Source organism: Microcaecilia unicolor, chromosome 3, assembly GCF_901765095.1.
Source record: "Microcaecilia unicolor chromosome 3, aMicUni1.1, whole genome shotgun sequence".
NCBI classification, from domain to species: Eukaryota; Metazoa; Chordata; class Amphibia; order Gymnophiona; family Siphonopidae; genus Microcaecilia; species Microcaecilia unicolor.
In genome coordinates this window covers 27,486,478-27,507,516 of record NC_044033.1, presented here as the reverse complement: position 1 = coordinate 27,507,516, position 21,039 = coordinate 27,486,478, and the positions used below count along the sequence as shown (strand labels likewise).

Genomic DNA, 21,039 nt, shown 5'->3' with positions numbered 1-21,039 from the left:
GCACGTTGTACGTGCAGGACGTCAACGTGCTGCGACGTCAAACTCCGTCCAACTGGAAGGATGCATTGCAGGAACAGCACGAGGATGAAGAAGTTAAAGAAGACCTCGGCTGGGCTGGCGGGGGTTGGGGTCCCCCGCCAGCTGAAGTAATATTTTAAAAAACCAGCAGGAGCTGACCTCGGGGGGGGGGGGGGGGGTAGGAGACCGCAGTAGGCGGGGAAAGGGTTGGCGGTAGGCGGGGGAGGTTTAACCGCGGCCGGGGGGGGGGGGGGTTACAATGTGCCCCCTCACTCTAGCCCCTGCCCCCCCTACCGCCGAACCTCAGATACGCCCCTGATGTATACACAAAGTAAACTGAACATCCAAGTCACACTGCATGCAGTACAACACCATAAAAATATGAGCTGCAACTAACCCCCCCCCCCCCTCCATACGGTGCAAAATATAAATGGGCCCTTTTACTAAGCTGTGGTGAGCACGAGCAAATGCATACCACAACGTAAAATGCCTTACTGCTGGTTGTGCTCAGGTGTCCAGTGGTAAGTTCCAAATCTGAGCACGTAGCAAATGGAAACTGTCTCGTAGCTGGTGCACAAACTTTCATACTCCTCTGGACATGTTGCTCCTCCCCCTGCTATACAAAGTTCACTCAAGTCAAAGCAGCCAATCGTGCTGTAGGAGGTTTTCACACTAAGCACCGTCACTTGTCCTCCATACATTATCTACAGTGTTCACCACAAACTTAAAAAAGGAAAACCAACATCAGGAACTTGCAATAAACATCCCAAAGAAAAACCAATTGGTTCCACTGCACTGCAACAGCAGCAACCAACGCTATCCTTGTACTAGGCACCATGGCCCAAAGTTAACATCTTAATGTTGTCCTTCAAGCTGGCCCTCCTTCCAGGTCACCATCACAATTTATCTGTCCCAAAAACTCCCTAGCTGTGGACACTGATTCAAATGTCAGGGCCTTGTCCTGGTTGGTCACCCGCAAACATACCAGGTAAAGAAGCACAAAACAGATTTTCTTTTCAAAGAGGCTAGAACACACAGGTACCAAAGCTCGCTTCTGGGCCTCTACCCCAGTTGAGTAATCTTGAAAACATATGATCTTCCTGCTCTCATAGGGCACAGATTTCCCTGCTCGAAGGGCCTGCAATATGGCGGCCTTGTGAGCATAGTTAAGTACCTTTGGGATAACCAGCCGTGGCCTGGTAGTGTAGGGTTGTTTAGGGCTCACTCGGTGTGCTCTTTCAATCCAGAGGAGGCTCAGATTAGCTGGAAACTGCAATTCATTTGCCAACCACGTCTCCAGGAAACCAGCCATATATCTTTTGCCATTACAAACTCAGGGACTCTGACCAAATGGAGATTATTTCTTCTCGAACAATTCTCCAAGTCCTCAACCTTTTCCTCCAGGGCTGTGATTCTGGTCTGCATTTGAGTCTTCTCATCCGCTACCTCCTGGATTCCTTCCAGAATACTCGTGCATTGCTGAAAGGCTTCAAATTCTCAGCCAAACTCATCTAGCTTGACCCACTCGCTTTTAACTCAGCTTCTGGGCTGGAACCTTTTTGTAGGCACCAATTCCAATGCACGGTTACCTTGGCTGTAATCTTGGCTGCCCACGCCGAACTCACAGATGAAGCTGAGGGGCTGGAAGGCCCGCCATATTGAGCTCCAGTGTTTTCCCTTGATCTTTTTCCTTTCGTTGTGATTTATACACCATACAGCAGCGTTGTGTTCTCCAGGCACCTCTTCTGGAGTGTCACTGAATTCCCAGTGCAGATTCTCCACTTGAATCCAGCTTTTAATTAGCAGATTACCCTGGGATCTTAGAGCAGAAGTATGAGAACAGCTATTCAACTTCTTCTGCCTAGCATGGCATCACATGATCTCCTGATACATCTTGGCATATTTATGTTATGTACAGTGTTGCGTTTTGGGGTGTTTTTTTTTTTTTAAACACAGAGTAGTAGCAGAGTTAAACAGGTAAACTCTGGGTTAGGTGACATCCTAATACAATCAGTGGCAGAGTACCCTTTGAAGCTGCATGAGTTTAGACACTGAAGTTCAATCAGAAAATATCATTCCAAATTCGCAGTCAACTCACTGACAGATTTATGCGTACCTGAGATCTGTGCTCCTCTTCAAGTGAAGCTTCAGAAGCCACAGGAATGGATGCTGGGGCAGAAAGAGTCCAACACAGAGGGCAAGCAATTGCCAAGCCTGCAGGGAAGAAAAATGCAGGTCCTCATTTAACTGAGCATCTTAATGACTCAACCCTGCAACACCTCACTATTAAAGATCGTATTGGACATTAATGAACTCTTTTACCTCAACCCAACTTGATTGAATCTTATCTTCCCTATCCCAATACAACATACCGTGTTTCCCCGAAAATAGGACATCTTCCGAAAGTAAGACCTAGTAGAGGTCTTGCTTAAATTTGAAAATATAAGGCCTCCCCCGAAAATAAGACCTAGCAGGGGAGGCCTTATTTTTCGGGGAAACATCGGGGTCACCCCCCCACCCGAGATCGCCGGCTCCCCCCCTCGATCAGCGGCTCCCCCCGCCCTCAGTCGCTCCCGGAACTAACCTCTTAACCGCTTCCTTTCACCTTTGCACTCGCCGCAAGCAGCAGGGCTGGCCACTCCTTCCTTCCGTGTCCCGCCCTCGTCTGACGTTACGTTACGTCAGGCGAGGGCGGGACACGGAAGGAAGGAGTGGCCTGCCCTGCTGCTTGCGGCGAGTGCGAAGATGAATGGTGAAAGGAAGCATTTAAGAGGTTAGTTACCTCCGGGAGCGACTGAGGGCAGGGGGAGCCGCCGATCGAGGGGGGGAGCCGGCGATCTCGGGGGGGGGGGGGGGTGACCCCAATGTTTCCCCGAAAAATAAGGCCTCCCCTGAAAATAAGACCTAGCAGGTCTTGGGGAGCAAAATTTAATATAAGACAGTGTCTTATTTTCGGGGAAACACGGTATCTTCCCTATCCCAATACAACATTTTGTACCTATCCCGTACCGGATTTGGCGAATGCCTTCATGGTATTTTGTAAGCCACATTGAGCCTGCAAATATGTGGGAAAATGTGGGATACAAATGTAACAAATAAATAAATAAATGCTGTTATCCATTTACACATTGTGCTACTTTACCTGTGGAACTTACCCTCCGAGGGCCATTTTGAGGCTCTCTGTGAAATTTTGAGATAATTTTCTAAGGGAGACTCCTATTGGAGTTTTCCTTTGAAAATGCAGCCAGCAGGTGCAATGCGAGCAGAAAAGTACCTTCACATATTGCACCCCTATGGAAGCAGGGCCAGGTACCAAGTGCGCACGAGAAAGTACGTGCATGTGTTGAAGAAGGAAAAACGGCTCTTGAGAAGGGGGAAAAGACAAACAAAAAGCTCAATCATAGGCACAATGGAACAAGCTGCAGAGTTCCAAGTTTAGAATGAAAACAAAGGCAGGATTGAGCTCCCACAGCAAAATAAAGTGAATAACCTCACACAAACAACAACTCCAAACTGCTATAACAGTTCTTTACTCTTTGCTTTGACCGCTTTCACTCTCCATGGGCTTCTTCAGGGAGCAGACACTAAAATCAAAAACCCAAAAAAACATGAAACACAAACCAAAATCCAAAAGACAATACCCAAATACGTGCATTAAAAACCATAAAAACTTACAATGTCACAAGACAGCATCACCTCCTGCCTCACATACTGGGGCGATATTGCAGAGTTTCCAGAAAAACACCCTCATTTCTTCAAGACACTCACACGTGTGCGGTTCAGTTCTCGAGAACTCTTGGTTTTTGGAGAAGGGATATCCCCGGTCGGTTTTCAGTAGAGCTTATAAGAGAGTAGAATATGCTGGCTGGGAATAGTTATCACCTAGTTCTGAGAAGGCTTCTCCTAGATATCCGTGTGTGTTACCTTATTCCCCTAAAGAGTTGTTTATTAAAAGATCATCCGTAAACATTGGAACGTGTTACAGGACCATCAAGTCTTTCAAGAATTACCTCTACTTGCTTTTTAATGGAGAAGAAATTTGAGAGATTATTTAGTATATACCAGGCTCCCTAGTAGACAGAGGTCCCCCCCTCAAGAGTTTTGAGAGTCACAGAAAATGTGGAATTGTGCAGCTTGCATGCACTGGAATTGTTTGAGTTCCAGCATCCTAGATTACTGTCTACACAAAGATTGCCTCAATCTACAGACTGCAAGTCTGAAGGGTTTCTTTTTTTTTAATGTAATATTAAACGTCCTTACTTTCTTTTGTATATTGGGAAAACTTTTAGAAAAGTGAAAATTTTATATTACTGAGAATAGTTAATTTATTCATGTCACAGGGAAGCAGCCCCCTCACCAACCAATGGGAAGAAAAAGGTCATAGGGAACAACTACCCAAAACAGGGGGTGGTTTAAACAAATGTTTGTTACAATGGGAACAGTTTTTCATTTTTAAGTGGGAAGCTTTCGCCCCCCCACTCTGGGGATAACCTCAGAGATTGATTGTCAAGTGTTACGGTAGGGTTTTTGGATTCAGCTTCTTTTTTAGATGGGTGTCTTTTTTTGTAAGAATTTGGTGTTTGGATTGATTTTGTGCCTGAGATGCAAATGCGCTAGTATGATCCTTTGGTGCGTTTATGTGCTTTTTGGTGTGGTTACTAAGTATACATGCGTGTACATGTTTTTCATATTCAGTGCATACATGTGGGCGCTTTTAAGTTGAGTGTGCATGCACAAGAGCTCTTAAGAATTGAGCAACCATGTGCGGATCTCCGTGGGAATTGAGTGCACAGGCGTGGGCTTCTTTAAGAATTGAAAGCGCATGTGCTAGTGTTTTTCAGGAAACTCTGCCATATTGCCCCAGTATGTGAGATGGAGCCGTCTTGTGACAGTGCAAGTTTTTATTGTTGTTAATGCATTTATTTGAGTATTGTCTTTTGGTTTGTGGGTTTTTTTTTTTTTTTTTTAATTTTTGATTTTAGTGACTGCTCCCCGAAGAAGCCCATGGAGGGTGCAAGGTTGGAGCAAAGAGTAAAGAATTGTTATGGCAGTTTGGAGTTGTTGTTGAACACAGTTTATAATATTCTTATTACATGTCCTTTGTAATGCTTTTTTACTATGTAAGCCGCATTGAGCCTGCTGTATGTGGGAAAGCGCGGAGTACAAATGTAATAAATAAATAAATAAACAGGAAACATTTGTTACTTTTACTGAAGTAATAATTTCACCAATTTTTACTACTTTTACTTAGTTACAACTAACGCTTTCAGATAAAATTAAAAAGTAAAAGTGGAAGTGAGATGTAAATGACAAGGTCATTGGTAAATCAAATGAAGCAGCAAAACTGGAACAGGATTTTTCTAATGAAAAAAATGTCACCCCAAAAAATAGTGGATCACCTCATCTTAAACTTTGTTGGTTCAGATAATACAGCCAATGAGAAAAACGGAGTTGCCTGTGTTGAACTGGTTACTGGTCTCCAACCAAACAGAACACTGATGAGTTGGGTTCACTTTGAAGCAGCGATGAAGCTGAAGCTGGTTGTAATTAACAAACTGCTGGTCATCCCATGAAAAATTTTACATGGGGGTGAATGTGCACTGGATTGTTAGAGGGTTTAGAGAGGAAGTCTCCCTGTCTGGCTTTAAGAAGATTGAAAGGTTTACACGCATTTGAAGTTCTTGCATCAGTTTTCAAAGACATTCATAAGGAGTTTGCTATCAGACGAAAAATTGTTAGAACAAGAGCAGCAACAAAGATGAAGATGCAAGTGATGAATTAAACAGCACTGCTTTTAAAGTAGATGATGATAAAGCATTCTTTGCTGTAAGGAAGTCAAGTGTATCAGAGATTTCCTTGATCAATACCTGCAGACCCAGTCAGAAGCAGAGGCGTATCTGGAATCCGGCGGTAGGGGGGGCCAGGGCCATAGAGGGGGGGCACATTTTTGCCTCCCCCCCCCCCACCTCTCTCCACCACCCCCCCCCCCCCCGCCGTCAACCCTCCCCCGCTGCTTACCTTTGCTGGCGGGGGGCCCCAACCCCCGCCAGCCGAGGTCCGACCCGCAGTCTTCATATTTCATCTTCCTCCGACTCCTCCGTGGCTATGCTGTAAGTAACGCTGCTGATTTGTTGAATCCAGTTCGGAGTCTGACGTCGCAGCACGTTGTACGCGTGTACAGCATGGCCACGGAGGAGTCGGAGGAAGACGAAATATGAAGACTTCGGGTCGGACCTCGGCTGGCGGGGGTTGGGGCCCCCCGCCAGCAAAAGTAAGCAGCGGGGGAGGGTTGACGGCGGGGAGGGGGGCCAGGGCGAAATCTGCGGGGGCCCAGGCCCCTGTGGCCCCACGCAGATACGCCCCTGGTCAGAAGACACCAGTAATATTGGAACCTGGCCTAATTTGAAGGAACTTTTTAATCAGATTGAACACTTCACTTTCAGCTAGTGCAGACTGAGCTCCTTTTCACTGTGCTGGTTTAATAACAAATCACAAGTGACAGTCATTTTGAAAAGTTAGTTTTACAAAAAGCAAAGTGGATTGAACTGTAGAGCAATAAAGTTGTTGGGATAAAAACTTTAACAGTAGTGGGGTTCATTGTAGTCACAGTACTTTTACTGAAAACATATTATATTAGGCAGTAACTTTTTTATTTTCACCAAGTAAATTTTTATGTGTTCTTCACTGTACATTTTACTTTTACTTAAGTATTAAAACATGCATTTATATTTACTTTTACCTAGGTACTTTGAACAACACTGGCATCAAGGGAAGTGTGCATTTGTGCAGCTCTCATGCCTCTTTCCAGCAAATGGCTTCTACCGTCAAACAGAGCTCAAGTATAGTCAAAGAAAACAATGCAAAAATATATCCCATGAGGGAAGGGAATGTAGCCCCAAAGATATGGGATGACCTGTAATTAAAAAAAAGCCTTTGTGAGGCTTAAACTGAAGTGTGGACGCAGTTTTTATGACTCAAAAAAATCACTTGAAACCAATAAATGGTGCTTCGGTAAGGAAAGGCTCCAGTGAGAGAATTTTAGAGAGGAAAAAGCTGGAGTCTGCTGTCTTTACTAACCAACTCATTGCTTCAAATGAGTAATACTCCTGAAGCAGCTCTGTGTCTTGCTGTCCTTTCGCAAAAGCCAGAATGGGTGCCAAAAGCTGTTCTCCTTCAGTACACCGAAAACAAACCCCCAAAAGTTTCTTTCACAAATACTCAACTAAATTCTTACTAAAATGGAGTATGTTGTTGAACTGAATGATGACATTGGCAGCTGGTCCGAAGGAAATGCATCATATCGGGAGACGTAAAAGCAAAAACTCCACTGGCTTCTCTCAATGTGACCATGCAACTGAGGGCCAGATGCACTAAACCTTAACGACCCTCTAACAACCCTTTAACTAAGGAAATTCCTAACCGTTGCATGCATTAAAGTCCTTTTTCCAACGAAGCAAGCAGCTAACGAAAACGGAATACAAAAGAGTAACTACCATTGTAATGTGGACGATTCGGGATGCACTAACAATACCGACAATTATACCGAATCATTTACCGGGACATATTAAACGTATGGTCAGAGCAGTCGTAAAGGCCTGAGCTGTCATCTCCCCGCTTCCCCCTGCACCTTAAAATTCCAAGCTGGCATGTTTAAAAACAAAAATGAGATAAACACCACCTCCCTGCTTCTCTGCTCTCCTCTGAAGCGTTCTGAAAACAACTTTAAACTGCTCAGGTCAGGTCCCCCTCCCCCTCCCTTCCTCTGTTTCCCCCAGCTGGGGGCGGGCGGGCCCAGGTCTCTCTGCTGAGCTAAAGGGAATCACAGTAAAAGAGGTCTTTTGTTAGAAAGGGGGTTTTATGAAGGACGTCCTTTTGGAGTCTTGAGGAGGCCCTCTTCAACTGCACTCTCCTGCTAGGATCACAGAGCTAAATGCTCGCATGTCCCGATCCCCCCCCTCGCACGCCCCCATCTGACGTAAGCAACCTACGTAGGTTTAATACGTTTGTGTTGAAGTTTGTGGCTCTGCGCATGTTTTAGGAGCCGATTACCGACGGGGATTACGAATCTGTAATGCATTGTACTTTACAATACCGCACCGAACATGTGTGACTTGTTTTTTTGGTGCATTCTTCGTTTTTTTCAAATTCGGTAAGCACTTTTACGTTTTAGATTTTTTTACATTTGGTTGATGCATCTGGGCCTGAGTCCTCTAAGTTTTGCCTAGGGATTCTTTGCCCTGGAGCTCTTTTCTTATGGGCCTCATTATAGCCATCAAGGCTTCACTGGAGGATAGGAGGATAGCAGCCGAGCTTTCATCATGCAAAATTCCTCAACCCATTAGCACAATTCACTGTTTTGTCACACAGTGAAAGAAAGAGAAAGCAAGGTATACTTGCTATTCCAAAAGTAAATCTTCGGGCTGCCATAGAGGAACAGACCTAGGTATTCCCGACAAGTTCTAACATTTCCAAGTTAGAGCTCCCTGCTCTCAACTAGAATCCAGTTATCGCTCTGGTCCAGGTTATTTCCTATAAAAGTGTTCTCTTTTCCTGCTGACTTTCTCATGTGGAGAGGCAGCTAGCTCATATAACCAATGAGAACTGGTTTTGGAGGCTATCAAGCCTATCCAGCCCAGAATATAAAGACAGCACAACACTACAGATCCTGCCTGCATGGTGCCCTTAAGGGACAAATCACATGGGCCTAGTTTGTTTTTTTTTATCTTCGTCTGCTGGTTGGTGGACACAATACCCACAAGTTCTGGACAGGTCTGATGAGAAAGCTAAGGAAATATAGCTAGGGCTTTTGATTTTCAGCTTTAACCAATAAATAATGGCAAAGCATTCCCATGACAAAATAAATAAACAAACAAAATAAAACGACAAATGTTTATTGGATAAACACACACAAAAAAAACTATTTTCCCTAGTTCTTTCTCCTTCCTCCCCTTGCCCCGTCTTTGACCCTTCACTCTGTTTTTGTCCCTTTTGCACACTGAGAACTCCTCAGCTGTACAAATGGGTGTATTTGATTCAATTTAAAAAGTTACCCCGCAATAGTATCTCAGCAGCAAAAATACCCATTAAACAATGTTTCCTGTACCTTCAAAGAGCTCTTAATTAAATGGAAAATAAACATAGAACTTTACAATTTATAAACACTTAAAAAAAAGCCTTAAATACAATTTTTGCAGCATTTTCTGTTATTTCTGAGAAGCAAGGGAAAGTAAGTTTTCCCTGGATTACAGATAAGAAACAGCAGCAGGTTGTACATGAACCTGACCCTAAACTGATCAAGTCGAACTAAGAGGAATTTCTCCACCTTACTGTACGTAGTGTCAGTTTGGACAATGTGCCAAAGAAAGCCCCGCATTGCCTTGTACCTGCACTGGTCCTGACGGGTTCTGTGCCTGCCTCTTCCTCGTCTGTTTGATGAGCTGGCAATAGATCTCGTTCTGTAGTTCCGGATGGGTAAGGCAGACCTGCAAAGCACTTTGAGCCAAGGACACGTGGTAATCAATGGCAGGAGAATCCACAGCAGCATTGATAAATAACTGGCAGATCTGCAGGGAAAAAAGAATCAGCACTTGCTTAGAACCAAGTTGCCCAGTATGATTCTGGGTTGGGTTTGTTGTTACTAGTGCAGAGCTAACATAGTAACATAGTAGATGACGGCAGAAAAAGACCTGCACGGTCCATCCAGTCTGCCCAACAAGATAACTCATATGTGCTACTTTTTGTGTATACCCTACTTTGATTTGTACCTGTGCTCTTCAGGGCACAGACCGTATAAGTCTGCCCAGCACTATCCCCGCCTCCCACCACCGGCTCTGGCACAGACCGTATAAGTCTGCCCAGCACTATCCCCGCCTCCCAACCACCAGCCCCGCCTCCCACCACTGGCTCTGGCACAGACCATATAAGTCTGCCCAGCACTATCCCCGCCTCCCAACCACCAGCTCTGCCTCCCACCACCGGCATTGCTAACAATGTCATAACAAGAAGGTGAGGGAGTCTCATAGGTGTATTTTCAAAGCACTTAGGTTTACAAAGTTGCATAGTAACCTATGGAACATTACAAATCTAAGTGTTTTGAAAACGAGCCCCTCAGAATCCCCCTTGTGGTGACATACAACCCAGAGCTAGAAGAATTGAGAAGAATCATAAAAGATCTACAGCCATTATTCCAGGAGGATGAGCTACTGAAAGAGATATTCCTATCCCCACCAGCGCTGGACTTCTGACAGCCACCCAACTTAAAAATACAAACTAGTGAAAAGCAAGCTCCCCAAAAGAAACTCGAAGTGGCTCACATCCTTGCAACATATCTAGCTGTAAACTATGCCAACACATTTCACAGGATCCCATAGTCATTCACAAAGGAAAAACATTCAACATAAAGGAATCCTTCACATGCTCATTTTCAAGTGCGGTACATTTCATTCAATGTAAAAAGTATGAAAAAGGGTGCTATATTGGAGAAACAAGCCAGATGGTAAAGGCGAGATTTAATCTACATAGACCTCATATAAAAAGTGCTAATGCCAACCAGGATGTTACCTCTGTGGGACAGCAATTTACAAAACCAGAACACTGCATCAATAATTTTATGGTGAAAATACTAAAAGGAAAGTTTAAGACAACCCAGGAATGTAAGATCTTTGAAGTCAAAATGATTAAATATTTTGACACCCACCAGATACTACTTAAAGATCTAAGTTTTCTAGCCCATTATAAACCATAAAATTCTATTGCTTTGTCACCCTCTTATCTACCATCCATCTCTCCCTGTCTCTCATCCACTCAGCTCCCCCTGTTTCTCACCTAACCCACCCCACCCTCTTCCTGTGAAACTGTCATTGAAATGCTTTTGTGTTTCACTTATATATACTGATGATATATATATTTTTTTTGTTACATTTGTACCCCGTGCTTTCCCACTCATGGCAGGCTCAATGCGGCTCACATGGGGCAATGGAGGGTTGACTTGCCCAGAGTCACAAGGAGCTGCCTGTGCCTGAAGTGGGAATCGAACTCAGTTCCTCAGGACCAAAGTCCACCACCCTAACCACTAGGCCACTCCTCCACTAGCAACATTCCATGTAGAAGTCGGCCCTTGCAGATCACCAATGTGGCCGCACAGGCTTCTGCTTCTGTGAGTCTGACGTACGTACATGCAGGACGTCAGACTCACAGAAACAGAAGCCTGCGCAGCCTTCTACATGGAATGTTGCTAGTGGAATAGCAACATTCCATGTAGAATGTCCAACAGTAGCAACATTCCATGTAGAATGTCCAATAGTATCTATTTTATTTTTGTTAGATTTGTACCCTGCGCTTTCCCACTCATGGCAGGCTCAATGTGGCTTACATGGGGCAATGGAGGGTTAAGTGACTTGCCCAGAGTCACAAGGAGCTGCCTGTGCCAGGAATTGAACTCAGTTCCTCAGTTCCCCAGGACCAAAGTCCACCACCCTAACCACTAGGCCACTCCTCCACTCCCAACATTTGTTTATTTCTGATCTGAAGAAGGCTAATCAAAAAAATATATTGTTAGTCCAATAAAAAAAAGTACCATCTTATTTTCTTTTCAATGTTTTGTTTTATTTTTATTCGTTATGTTTTTAAGTACAAACTAAAGCCCTGAAATGCTGAGAGGAATAGATTTGGATTGCACATTTATTTTACCTTAAAGAGTTTAATAGCTTCTGTTTGCAAGGCCTCCGAGGGCAGGGTTGTGAGAGGAGATTTAAGTCCTTCTTTGGTGTGACAGAGGATGGGGTGTCGCCAAATCTGAGAGCCTGAATAAGAAATAACGTGACGAGAAGCATTATGTTACTTGTGGCCTAAGGTAAGTCCCTCAACCACGGAAATGCCACTTATCTAAACAGGATACCAAGGCGCTATACAAGGATGATACTTCAGAAACATACACACAGCTAATTCTGGGATGGAAGGTCTAAGCTAAACTTGTATGGCCTTTTATTTAAACACTGCAATAAGAATTATTTAAAAAAATTGGGGCCATGGTACTTATCTTATACAGTTATATTCAGCCTCACTATCTGGACTGCAGGCAGCGCTGAATATATGTATAGAGTAGCTGCATTTATCCGGATAATTCCCTTTGAATATTGACCCCTAATTGTCTACTCAAGGTGAGCTTAACAGTGAGGAAGTTATAGGGGATTTATTATTATTACTATTTGTTGCATTTGTATCCCACATTTTCCCACCTATTTGCAGGCTCAATGTGGCTTACATTATTCCGTAACGGCGATCGCCATTTCCGGGATGCGAAATACAATGTGGTATTGCATTAAAGTTCATAAGTGACAAGAGTAAATTAAGCAGTAAAGTACAGAGAAATACAATGGTATTGCGTTAAAGTTCATTAGTGACAAAGTAAATGAAGTAGTCAAATATAGAGGGTTCGGTTATGTCCAGTTCTGGTATAAGTTTCGTTGTCTGGTATTTAGGATGGATTTAGATGTCATATAAGCAGTGAAGCTTGGTAAGAATCTAGAGTCACGTGTTAGGTGAACGCGATCCGGATTTCCACAGTAGTTGTTCCAGGATCTGATGGTAACTTACAAGATTCTCCTTCTAAATTCAACAGTTTGCAAACAAGCTGTTCAAATTCAGATCCGACGTTCACACATGTGCTTCCAGCAGCAACGGTCAGGTGATAGAGCCAGGTGTCCTGAGAAAACAGAACAGATATCTTCAGCCTCGATGCATGCAAGTTTATAACAGTTTTACCTCTTTTTTTTTTTTTTAATTTCTTCTGACTTATTAGCTGCCTTTTTGAAGAGATTCATCCAAGGTGATGTGCATCAAGTCTAATGACAAAATATTATAATATTCAAGAAGTCAGCACAGTATACATTTATGTTTCAACAATTTTTATTATTAAAGAAATCAACATAACACTGCATTATTGCCAATGTTTAACATAAACAGATGTTTTCCACCTCATTTATCCTGTATTAATACAATAAAATCAACTATTATCTTCCATAATATTATTATGTTTCATTCTTCCGTCCTTATATCTACTAGTTCCCCTTCCCATTCCCAACCCCCCCTGCCCTCCCATTCTTCATACTCTTCCCTGCAACCCACATTAATCTCCAAGCGTTTCTGGTATCATATAGAATCCATTCATAAAGTATTAGTAATCAGACTCCGCCCTTTCTGTGTCATCTTTTCCAAGTAGCAGCCCCAGATTTTAAGAAATCGCGTTTTTCTTTTATCATTTCCTTTAGCCTCTTTTGCTTCCCAGACCAACAGTTGGTGTACTTGATTACGCCAGTGCCAAAAATTTGGCGGATTGTGCGCAGTCCAGTGTTGCATAATACATTTCCTTGCTATCAGACATAATTTGCGCCGTAGCAATATTTTATCTGCATTTAAGCTCGGTTGTACCTCCTTCATATCTAATATTAGTTGCAATGGATTCATAGCTACTCTACTACATACCTGTAAGATAAGTAGTTATTTGTCTCCAATATCGTTGTATTAATACACAGTTCCACATCGCGTGATAAATGGAGTTCTCAGCATTATTACATTTCAAACAAAGAGCTGTTTCAATACCCCCAGATTTATACAGTTGAACCTGAGTAAAATATGCCCTGTGTATCACTCTAAATGCGCATTCTCTATAATCAGTTCCCCCTATCAGGTATGGAATGCCTTTGATTTGTGCTACTATATCACAGTATACATTTAAAACAGCAAATAAGCTACAGTTACAATGATTATAATTCACTAATGATTCTAAGAACTAATAAATAATGGGGCCCTTTCACTATTTATTTATTGCATTTGTATCCCACATTTTCCCACCCCTTTGCAGGCTCAATGTGGCTTACAATACATCATGACTGGTGGAAATACATTAGAAAATAGATATTTAGTATTACAGAAAGATCTTGGGTAGCATGATAACGATAAAACATGATAGTAGTGTAACAAGCAAATATTGTAAGACAATTCTGGATATTGAATTGAATCAGGGACGAGCTATGGACGTAATCTACTTAGATTTCAGCAAAGCTTTTGACACGGTTCCCCACAGGAGGCTCTTAAATAAACTGGATGGGCTGAAGATAGGACCCGAAGTGGTGAACTGGATTAGGAACTGGTTGACGGACAGATGACAGAGGGTGGTGGTGAATGGAATTCGCTCGGAGGAGGGAAAGGTGTACATAAGTACATAAGTAGTGCCATACTGGGAAAGACCAAAGGTCCATCTAGCCCAGCATCCTGTCACCGACAGTGGCCAATCCAGGTCAAGGGCACCTGGCACTCTCCCCAAACGTAAAAACATTCCAGACAAGTTAAACCTAAAAATGCGGAATTTTTCCAAGTCCATTTAATAGCGGTCTATGGACTTGTCCTTTAGGAATCTATCTAACCCCTTTTTAAACTCCGTCAAGCTAACCGCCCGTACCACGTTCTCCGGCAACGAATTCCAGAGTCTAATTACACGTTGGGTGAAGAAACATTTTCTCCGATTCGTTTTAAATTTACCACACTGTAGCTTCAACTCATGCCCTCTAGTCCTAGTATTTTTGGATAGCGTGAACAGTCGCTTCACATCCACCCGATCCATTCCACTCATTATTTTATACACTTCTATCATATCTCCCCTCAGCCGTCTCTTCTCCAAGCTGAAAAGCCCTAGCCTTCTCAGCCTCTCTTCATAGGAAAGTCGTCCCATCCCCACTATCATTTTCGTCGCCCTTCGCTGTACCTTTTCCAATTCTACTATATCTTTTTTGAGATACGGAGACCAGTACTGAACACAATACTCCAGGTGCGGTCGCACCATGGAGCGATACAACGGCATTATAACATCCGCACACCTGGACTCCATACCCTTCCTAATAACACCCAACATTCTATTCGCTTTCCTAGCCGCAGCAGCACACTGAGCAGAAGGTTTCAGCGTATCATCGACGACGACACCCAGATCCCTTTCTTGATCCGTAACTCCTAACGCGGAACCTTGCAAGACGTAGCTATAATTCGGGTTCCTCTTACCCACATGCATCACTTTGCACTTGTCAACATTGAACTTCATCTGCCACTTGCACGCCCATTCTCCCAGTCTCGCAAGGTCCTCCTGTAATCGTTCACATTCCTCCTGCGACTTGACGACCCTGAATAATTTTGTGTCATCGGCGAATTTAATTACCTCACTAGTTATTCCCATCTCTAGGTCATTTATAAATACATTAAAAAGCAACGGACCCAGCACAGACCCCTGCGGGACCCCACTAACTACCCTCCTCCACTGAGAATACTGGCCACGCAATCCTACTCTCTGCTTCCTATCTTTCAACCAGTTCTTAATCCATAATAATACCCTACCTCCGATTCCATGACTCTAGCAATTTCTTCAGGAGTCTTTCGTGCGGCACTTTGTCAAACGCCTTCTGAAAATCCAGATATACAATATCAACCGGCTCCCCATTGTCCACATGTTTGCTTACCCCCTCAAAAAAATGCATTAGATTGGTGAGGCAAGACTTCCCTTCACTAAATCCGTGCTGACTTTGTCTCATCAGTCCATGTTTTTGTATATGCTCTGCAATTTTATTCTTAATAATAGCCTCCACCATCTTGCCCGGCACCGACGTCAGACTCACCGGTCTATAATTTCCCGGATCTCCTCTGGAACCCTTCTTAAAAATCGGAGTAACATTGGCTACCCTCCAGTCTTCCGGTACTACACTCGATTTTAGGGACAGATTGCATATTTCTAACAGTAGCTCCGCAAGTTCATTTTTTAGTTCTATTAATACTCTGGGATGAATACCATCAGGTCCCGGTGATTTACTACTCTTCAGCTTGCTGAACTGACCCATTACATCCTCCAAGGTTACAGAGAATTTGTTTAGTTTCTCCGACTCCCCCGCTTCAAATATTCTTTCCGGCACCGGTGTCCCCCCCAAATCCTCCTCGGTGAAGACCGAAGCAAAGAATTCATTTAATTTCTCCGCTACGGCTTTGTCCTCCTTGATCGCCCCTTTAACACCATTTTCGTCCAGCGGCCCAACCGACTCTTTGGCCGGTTTCCTGCTTTTAATGTATCTAAAAAAATTTTTACTATGTATTTTTGCTTCCAACGCTAATTTCTTCTCAAAGTCCTTTTTTGCCCTCCTTATCTCCGCTTTGCATTTGGCTTGGCATTCCTTATGATCTATCCTGTTACTTTCAGTTGGTTCTCTTCTCCACTTTCTGAAGGATTGTTTTTTGGCTCTAATGATTTCCTTTATCTTACTGTTTAGCCACGCCGGCTGACGTTTAGTCTTTTTTCCCTTTTTTCTAATACGTGGAATATATTTGTCCTGAACCTCCAGGATGGTGTTTTTAAACAGCATCCACGCCTGATGCAAGTTTTTTACTCTGCGAGCTGCTCCTTTCAGTCTCAAGGATCGGTGCTGGGACCGATTCTGTTCAATATATTTGTGAGTGACATTGCCGAAGGGTTAGAAGGTAAAGTTTGCCTATTTGCGGATGATACTAAGATCTGTAACAGAGTGGACACCCGGGAGGGAGTGGAAAACATGAAAAAGGATCTGAGGAAGCTAGAAGAATGGTCTAAGGTTTGGCAATTAAAATTCAACGAAGAAATGCAAAGTGATGCACTTAGGGAATAGAAATCCTCGGGAGACTACTACTACTACTACTAACTAGCATTTCTAAAGCGCTACTAGGGTTACGCAGCGCTGTACAATTTAGACATAGAAGGACGGTCCCTGCTCAAAGAGCTTACAATCTAAAAGACAAGAGAACAATCTAAAGACAAGTGAACAATCTAGAGGACGAGTGAACAGTTAATCTGATAGAGTGGATAGATAGGGGCATTCTGTCTATCTAGAGCGGTTAGGCGCCGAAGGCAGCATAGAAGAGGTGAGTTTTAAGCAGAGATTTGAAGATGGGTAGGGAGGGGGCATGGCGTATGGGTAAAGGAAGATTGTTCCAGGCATAGGGTGAAGCAAGGCAGAATGAGCGGAGCCTGGAGTTGGCAGTGGTGGAGAAGGGTACTGAGAGAAGGGCTTTGTCCTGTGAGCGGAGGTTACGGGCGGGAACATAGGGGGAGATGAGGGTGGAGAGGTAGTGAGGAGCCGCAGACTGAGTGCACTTGTAGGTAAGGAGGAGGAGCTTGAATTGTATGCGATATCTGATTGGAAGCCAATGAAGTGATTTGAGGAGAGGGGTGATATGAGTATATCGGTTTTGGCGGAATATAAGACGTGCAGCAGCGTACTGAACTGATTGAAGGGGGAATAGATGGCTGAGTGGGAGGCCGGTGAGGAGTAAGTTGCAGTAATCAAGGCGAGAGGTAATGAGAGCGTGGACGAGAGTTCTGGTGGTGTGCTCAGAGAGGAAAGGGCGAATTTTGCTGATGTTGAAGAGGAAGAAGCGACAGGTCTTGGCAGTCTGTTGGATATGCGCAGAGAAGGAGAGGGAGGAGTCAAAGATGACTCCGAGGTTGCGGGCAGATGGGACGGGGAGGATGAGGGTGTTATCAACAGAGATAGAGAGTGGAGGAAGAGGAGAAGTGGGTTTGGGAGGAAAGACGAGGAGCTCGGTCTTGGAAGAAATGCAAAGTGATGCACTTAGGGAATAGAAATCCTCGGGAGACGTATGTGTTAGGTGGGGAGAATCTGATAGGTACGGACGGGGAGAGGGATCTTGGGGTGATAGGATCTGAGGATTTGAAGGCGACGAAACAGTGTGACGAGGCGGTGGCCGTAGATAGAAGGTTGTTAGGCTGTATAGAGAGAGGTGTGACCAGCAGAAGAAAGGAGGTGTTGATGCCCCTGTATAAGTCGTTGGTGAGGCCCCACCTAGAGTATTGTGTTCAGTTTTGGAGGCCGTACCTTGCGAAGGATGTAAAAAGAATTGAAGCGGTGCAAAGAAAAGCTACGAGAATGGTAAGGGATTTGCGTTACAAGACGTATGAGCAGAGACTTGATGACATGAACATGTATACTCTGGAAGAAAGGAGAAACAGGGGTGATATGATACAAACGTTCAAATATTTGAAAAGTATTAATCAGCAAATGAACCTTTTCCGGAGGTGCGAAGGCAGTAGAACGAGAGGACGTGAAATGAGATTGAAGGGGGGCAGACTCAAGAAAAATGTCAGGAAGTATTTTTTTCACGGAGAGAGTAGTGGATGCTTGGAATGCCCTCCCGCGGGAGGTGGTGGAAATTAAAATGGTAACAGAATTCAAACACGCGTGGGATAAACATAAAGGAATCCTGATCAGAAGGAATGGATCCTAAGGAGCTTAGCCGAGATTGTGTGGCAGAGCCGGTGGCGGGAGGTGGGGATAGTGCTGGGCAGACTTATACGGTCTGTGCCAGAGCCGATGGTGGGAGGTGGGGCTGGTGGTTGGGAGGCGGGGATAGTGCTGGGCAGACTGTCTGTGACCTGAAAAGGACAGGTACAAATCAAGGTAAGGTATACACAAAAAGTAGCACATATGAGTTTATCTTGTTGGGCAGACTGGATGGACCATGCAGGTCTTTTTCTGCCGTCATTTACTATGTTACTATTTGTGTAGGAGTTCACATTTTTTGATCTTTGTGGTATGCCTTGTTAAAGAGATGGGCTTTCAATAGTTTGCGAAAGTTAGTTAGTTCATAGATTGTTTTTAAGCTGCGCGGCAGCGCGTTCCAGAATTGTGTGCTCAAATAGGAAAAGGTTGACGCATGCGTTAGTTTGTATTTTAGACCTTTACAGTTGGGGAAGTGAAGATTAAGGAATGTACGGGATGATTTTTTAGCATTCCTGGGTGGTAAGTCTATCAGGTCTGACATGTAGGCTGGGGCATCTCCGTGAATGATTTTGTGAACTAGGGTACATATTTTGAACGTGATGCGTTCTTTAAGTGGGAGCCAGTGTAGCTTTTCTCGCAGGGGCTTAGCACTTTCATATTTTGTTTTACCGAATATAAGTCTAGCTGCAGTGTTTTGAGCTGTCTGCAGTTTCTTGATTATTTGCTCTTTGCTTACGGGCCCTTTTACTAAGCAGCGGTAAGCCCACCGCAGGCTTGAAATGCGCCAATCCGAACTACCATCGGGTTCCTGTTCCCACCCCTAGCACACGCTATTTCCGGTGCTACAAAAATATGTCCTATCTTTGTAGCGCCGGAACGGAACCAGCAGTAATCGCTGCCCAGTTACCACTGGGTTAGCGCAGAAGCCCTTACTGCCAACTCAGTGGGTGGTGGTGGTAAGGAGTCCCCACCGAAATGGCTGTGCAGTAAATGCATCACTTACTGCAAAGCCATTTCTTTTTCCCAAAAATGGACAGCCTTTTTACCTGCTGCAGTAAAAAGGTGCCTCAGCGACTGCCAAAAACGCCCGCTGAAGGTACAGCAGGGCCTCCTTTTACCACAATATATTTAGGAATCTTCAGGCTATTGACTGTTGCAGTCTCTCCAGCAGGGTTTTATCCATCTTCTCAACCACTATGTACTGGGCTAGATGAACTATTGTTCTGACCCAGTACGGCTACTCTTATGTTCTTACTAGTAAAAAAAGGCCCATTTCTGACACAAATGAAACAGGTGCTAGCAAGGTTTTCCTCGGAGTGTGTATGTTTCAGAGAGTGTATGTGAGAGTGAGAGTGAATGTGTGTGTGTGAGATAGAGAGAGTGGGTCGGGGGGGGGGGGGCTTCTGAAAGATCATGTGTGTCACTGAGCTACATAGGGTGTGTGTCTGTGTGACAGAGTTAGTTTGTGTGTGTGTGAGTGAGGGTGGGCTGTGTTTGGAGGTTGGTGATGAGTGTCTTTGGTTGTTTTTTTTTTGTGGGGGGGGGGGGGGTGGTTTGGGGGATGTTCCATGCTGGCAAAGTGGGATGGAGTGGTGTGTGGCTTTGAGTGTGGTTATTGTTGCATGGTGTTGGCAGTGTAATGGTATTGTGCGTGTGTGTTGTTGTCTGTCCCTGTCAGGGTGTCCCTGTCAGGGGGGTTTGGGGGTGGTGTCCTTGTGTTGTTGAAATGTGAGGGTGGTTGGAGGGGGGGGGGGTCAACCTTTGCTGAGGGGTGGATTGTTTTTTTTTTCTGTTGTGCTGTTAAAGTTGGAGGATTTGTTTTGGAACTTTGAAGGTTTTGTTGTGTTTTCGCGTGTTTTCTTTTTGGGGGGTGGAGGGAGGATGTATTGTGTGTGTTTCTGTCTGTCAGTGCCGGGGGGGGGGGGGGGGGCGGGGGTGTTTGAAATGTGGAGGTGTTTGGAGTGGGTTCTGCGTTATTTGAGGGGTGAAGTGGGTTTTGTTTTTGATTTCGCTGGGGGTTTTTTTTTCCGTAACTCCGTCGATGGAGCTTGCCTGCAAGTATTGTGTGTGTTTCTGTCTGTCAGTTCCGGGGGGTGGGGGCGTGAGTGTGTGAAATGTGTGGGTGTTTGGAGTGGGGTCTGAGTTAGTTGAGGGGTGGAGTGGGTTTTGTTCTTGATGTCGCTATTTTTTTTTTTTAATTTTCCGTAACTCCGTCGATGGAGCTTGCCTGCAAGTGTGAGGTAGGGTGTTTGGGAGGGACGACGATCCGTGAGGGCGGGGGGAAGAGGTTGTTTTCCTCTGCGGCCGGAGGTTTATCGTGATGGGAGGTGTGATAATGTGTTTGATGATTTTGCTGATTAGGTCTGTTTTGGTGGAGGAGGGGGTGGTCCGGAGTCTGTTATTTGATTGCGGGTGTCCGAAATTGGTGCGAGTGACCGGGGGGGGGGGGGGGGGGCTTTTTTCTAGTGTGTGTGTGTGTGAATGAGTTTCCCTGTGCTTTACACCTGCGCTGTACTTCTCGCCGTTTGTGTGCCGTTGACGTTGGGGCACGGTGTTTGGGGCGTGTTGCTTTGTTCTGGTTGGTCTCAGCTGCGTGTGATGTACCAGGAAGTTACGTCGTCATTTCATGCGTCGGAGAGCATGAATGGTACAGTGTTTTTGTGCCATGGTGTCAGCTTCAGAACGTTGGAGGTGCTTTTTATTATATAGGATGCCA

At 44.5% G+C, this 21,039-nt stretch overlaps 1 protein-coding gene across 1 annotated transcript in view; it reads right to left on the bottom strand.

The window, feature by feature from the left end:
- Window positions 1–21,039, bottom strand: part of PLEKHH2 (pleckstrin homology, MyTH4 and FERM domain containing H2) — a 229,114-nt gene that overhangs the window by 37,869 nt on the left and 170,206 nt on the right. Inside the window, exons 18-21 of the mRNA XM_030195794.1 lie at window positions 12,613–12,721; window positions 11,707–11,819; window positions 9,402–9,581; window positions 2,135–2,232 (exon numbers count right to left, since the gene is read on the bottom strand). Coding sequence (XP_030051654.1) covers window positions 2,135–2,232; window positions 9,402–9,581; window positions 11,707–11,819; window positions 12,613–12,721 — 500 coding nt within the window. The remainder of the gene's footprint in view (window positions 1–2,134; window positions 2,233–9,401; window positions 9,582–11,706; window positions 11,820–12,612; window positions 12,722–21,039) is intronic.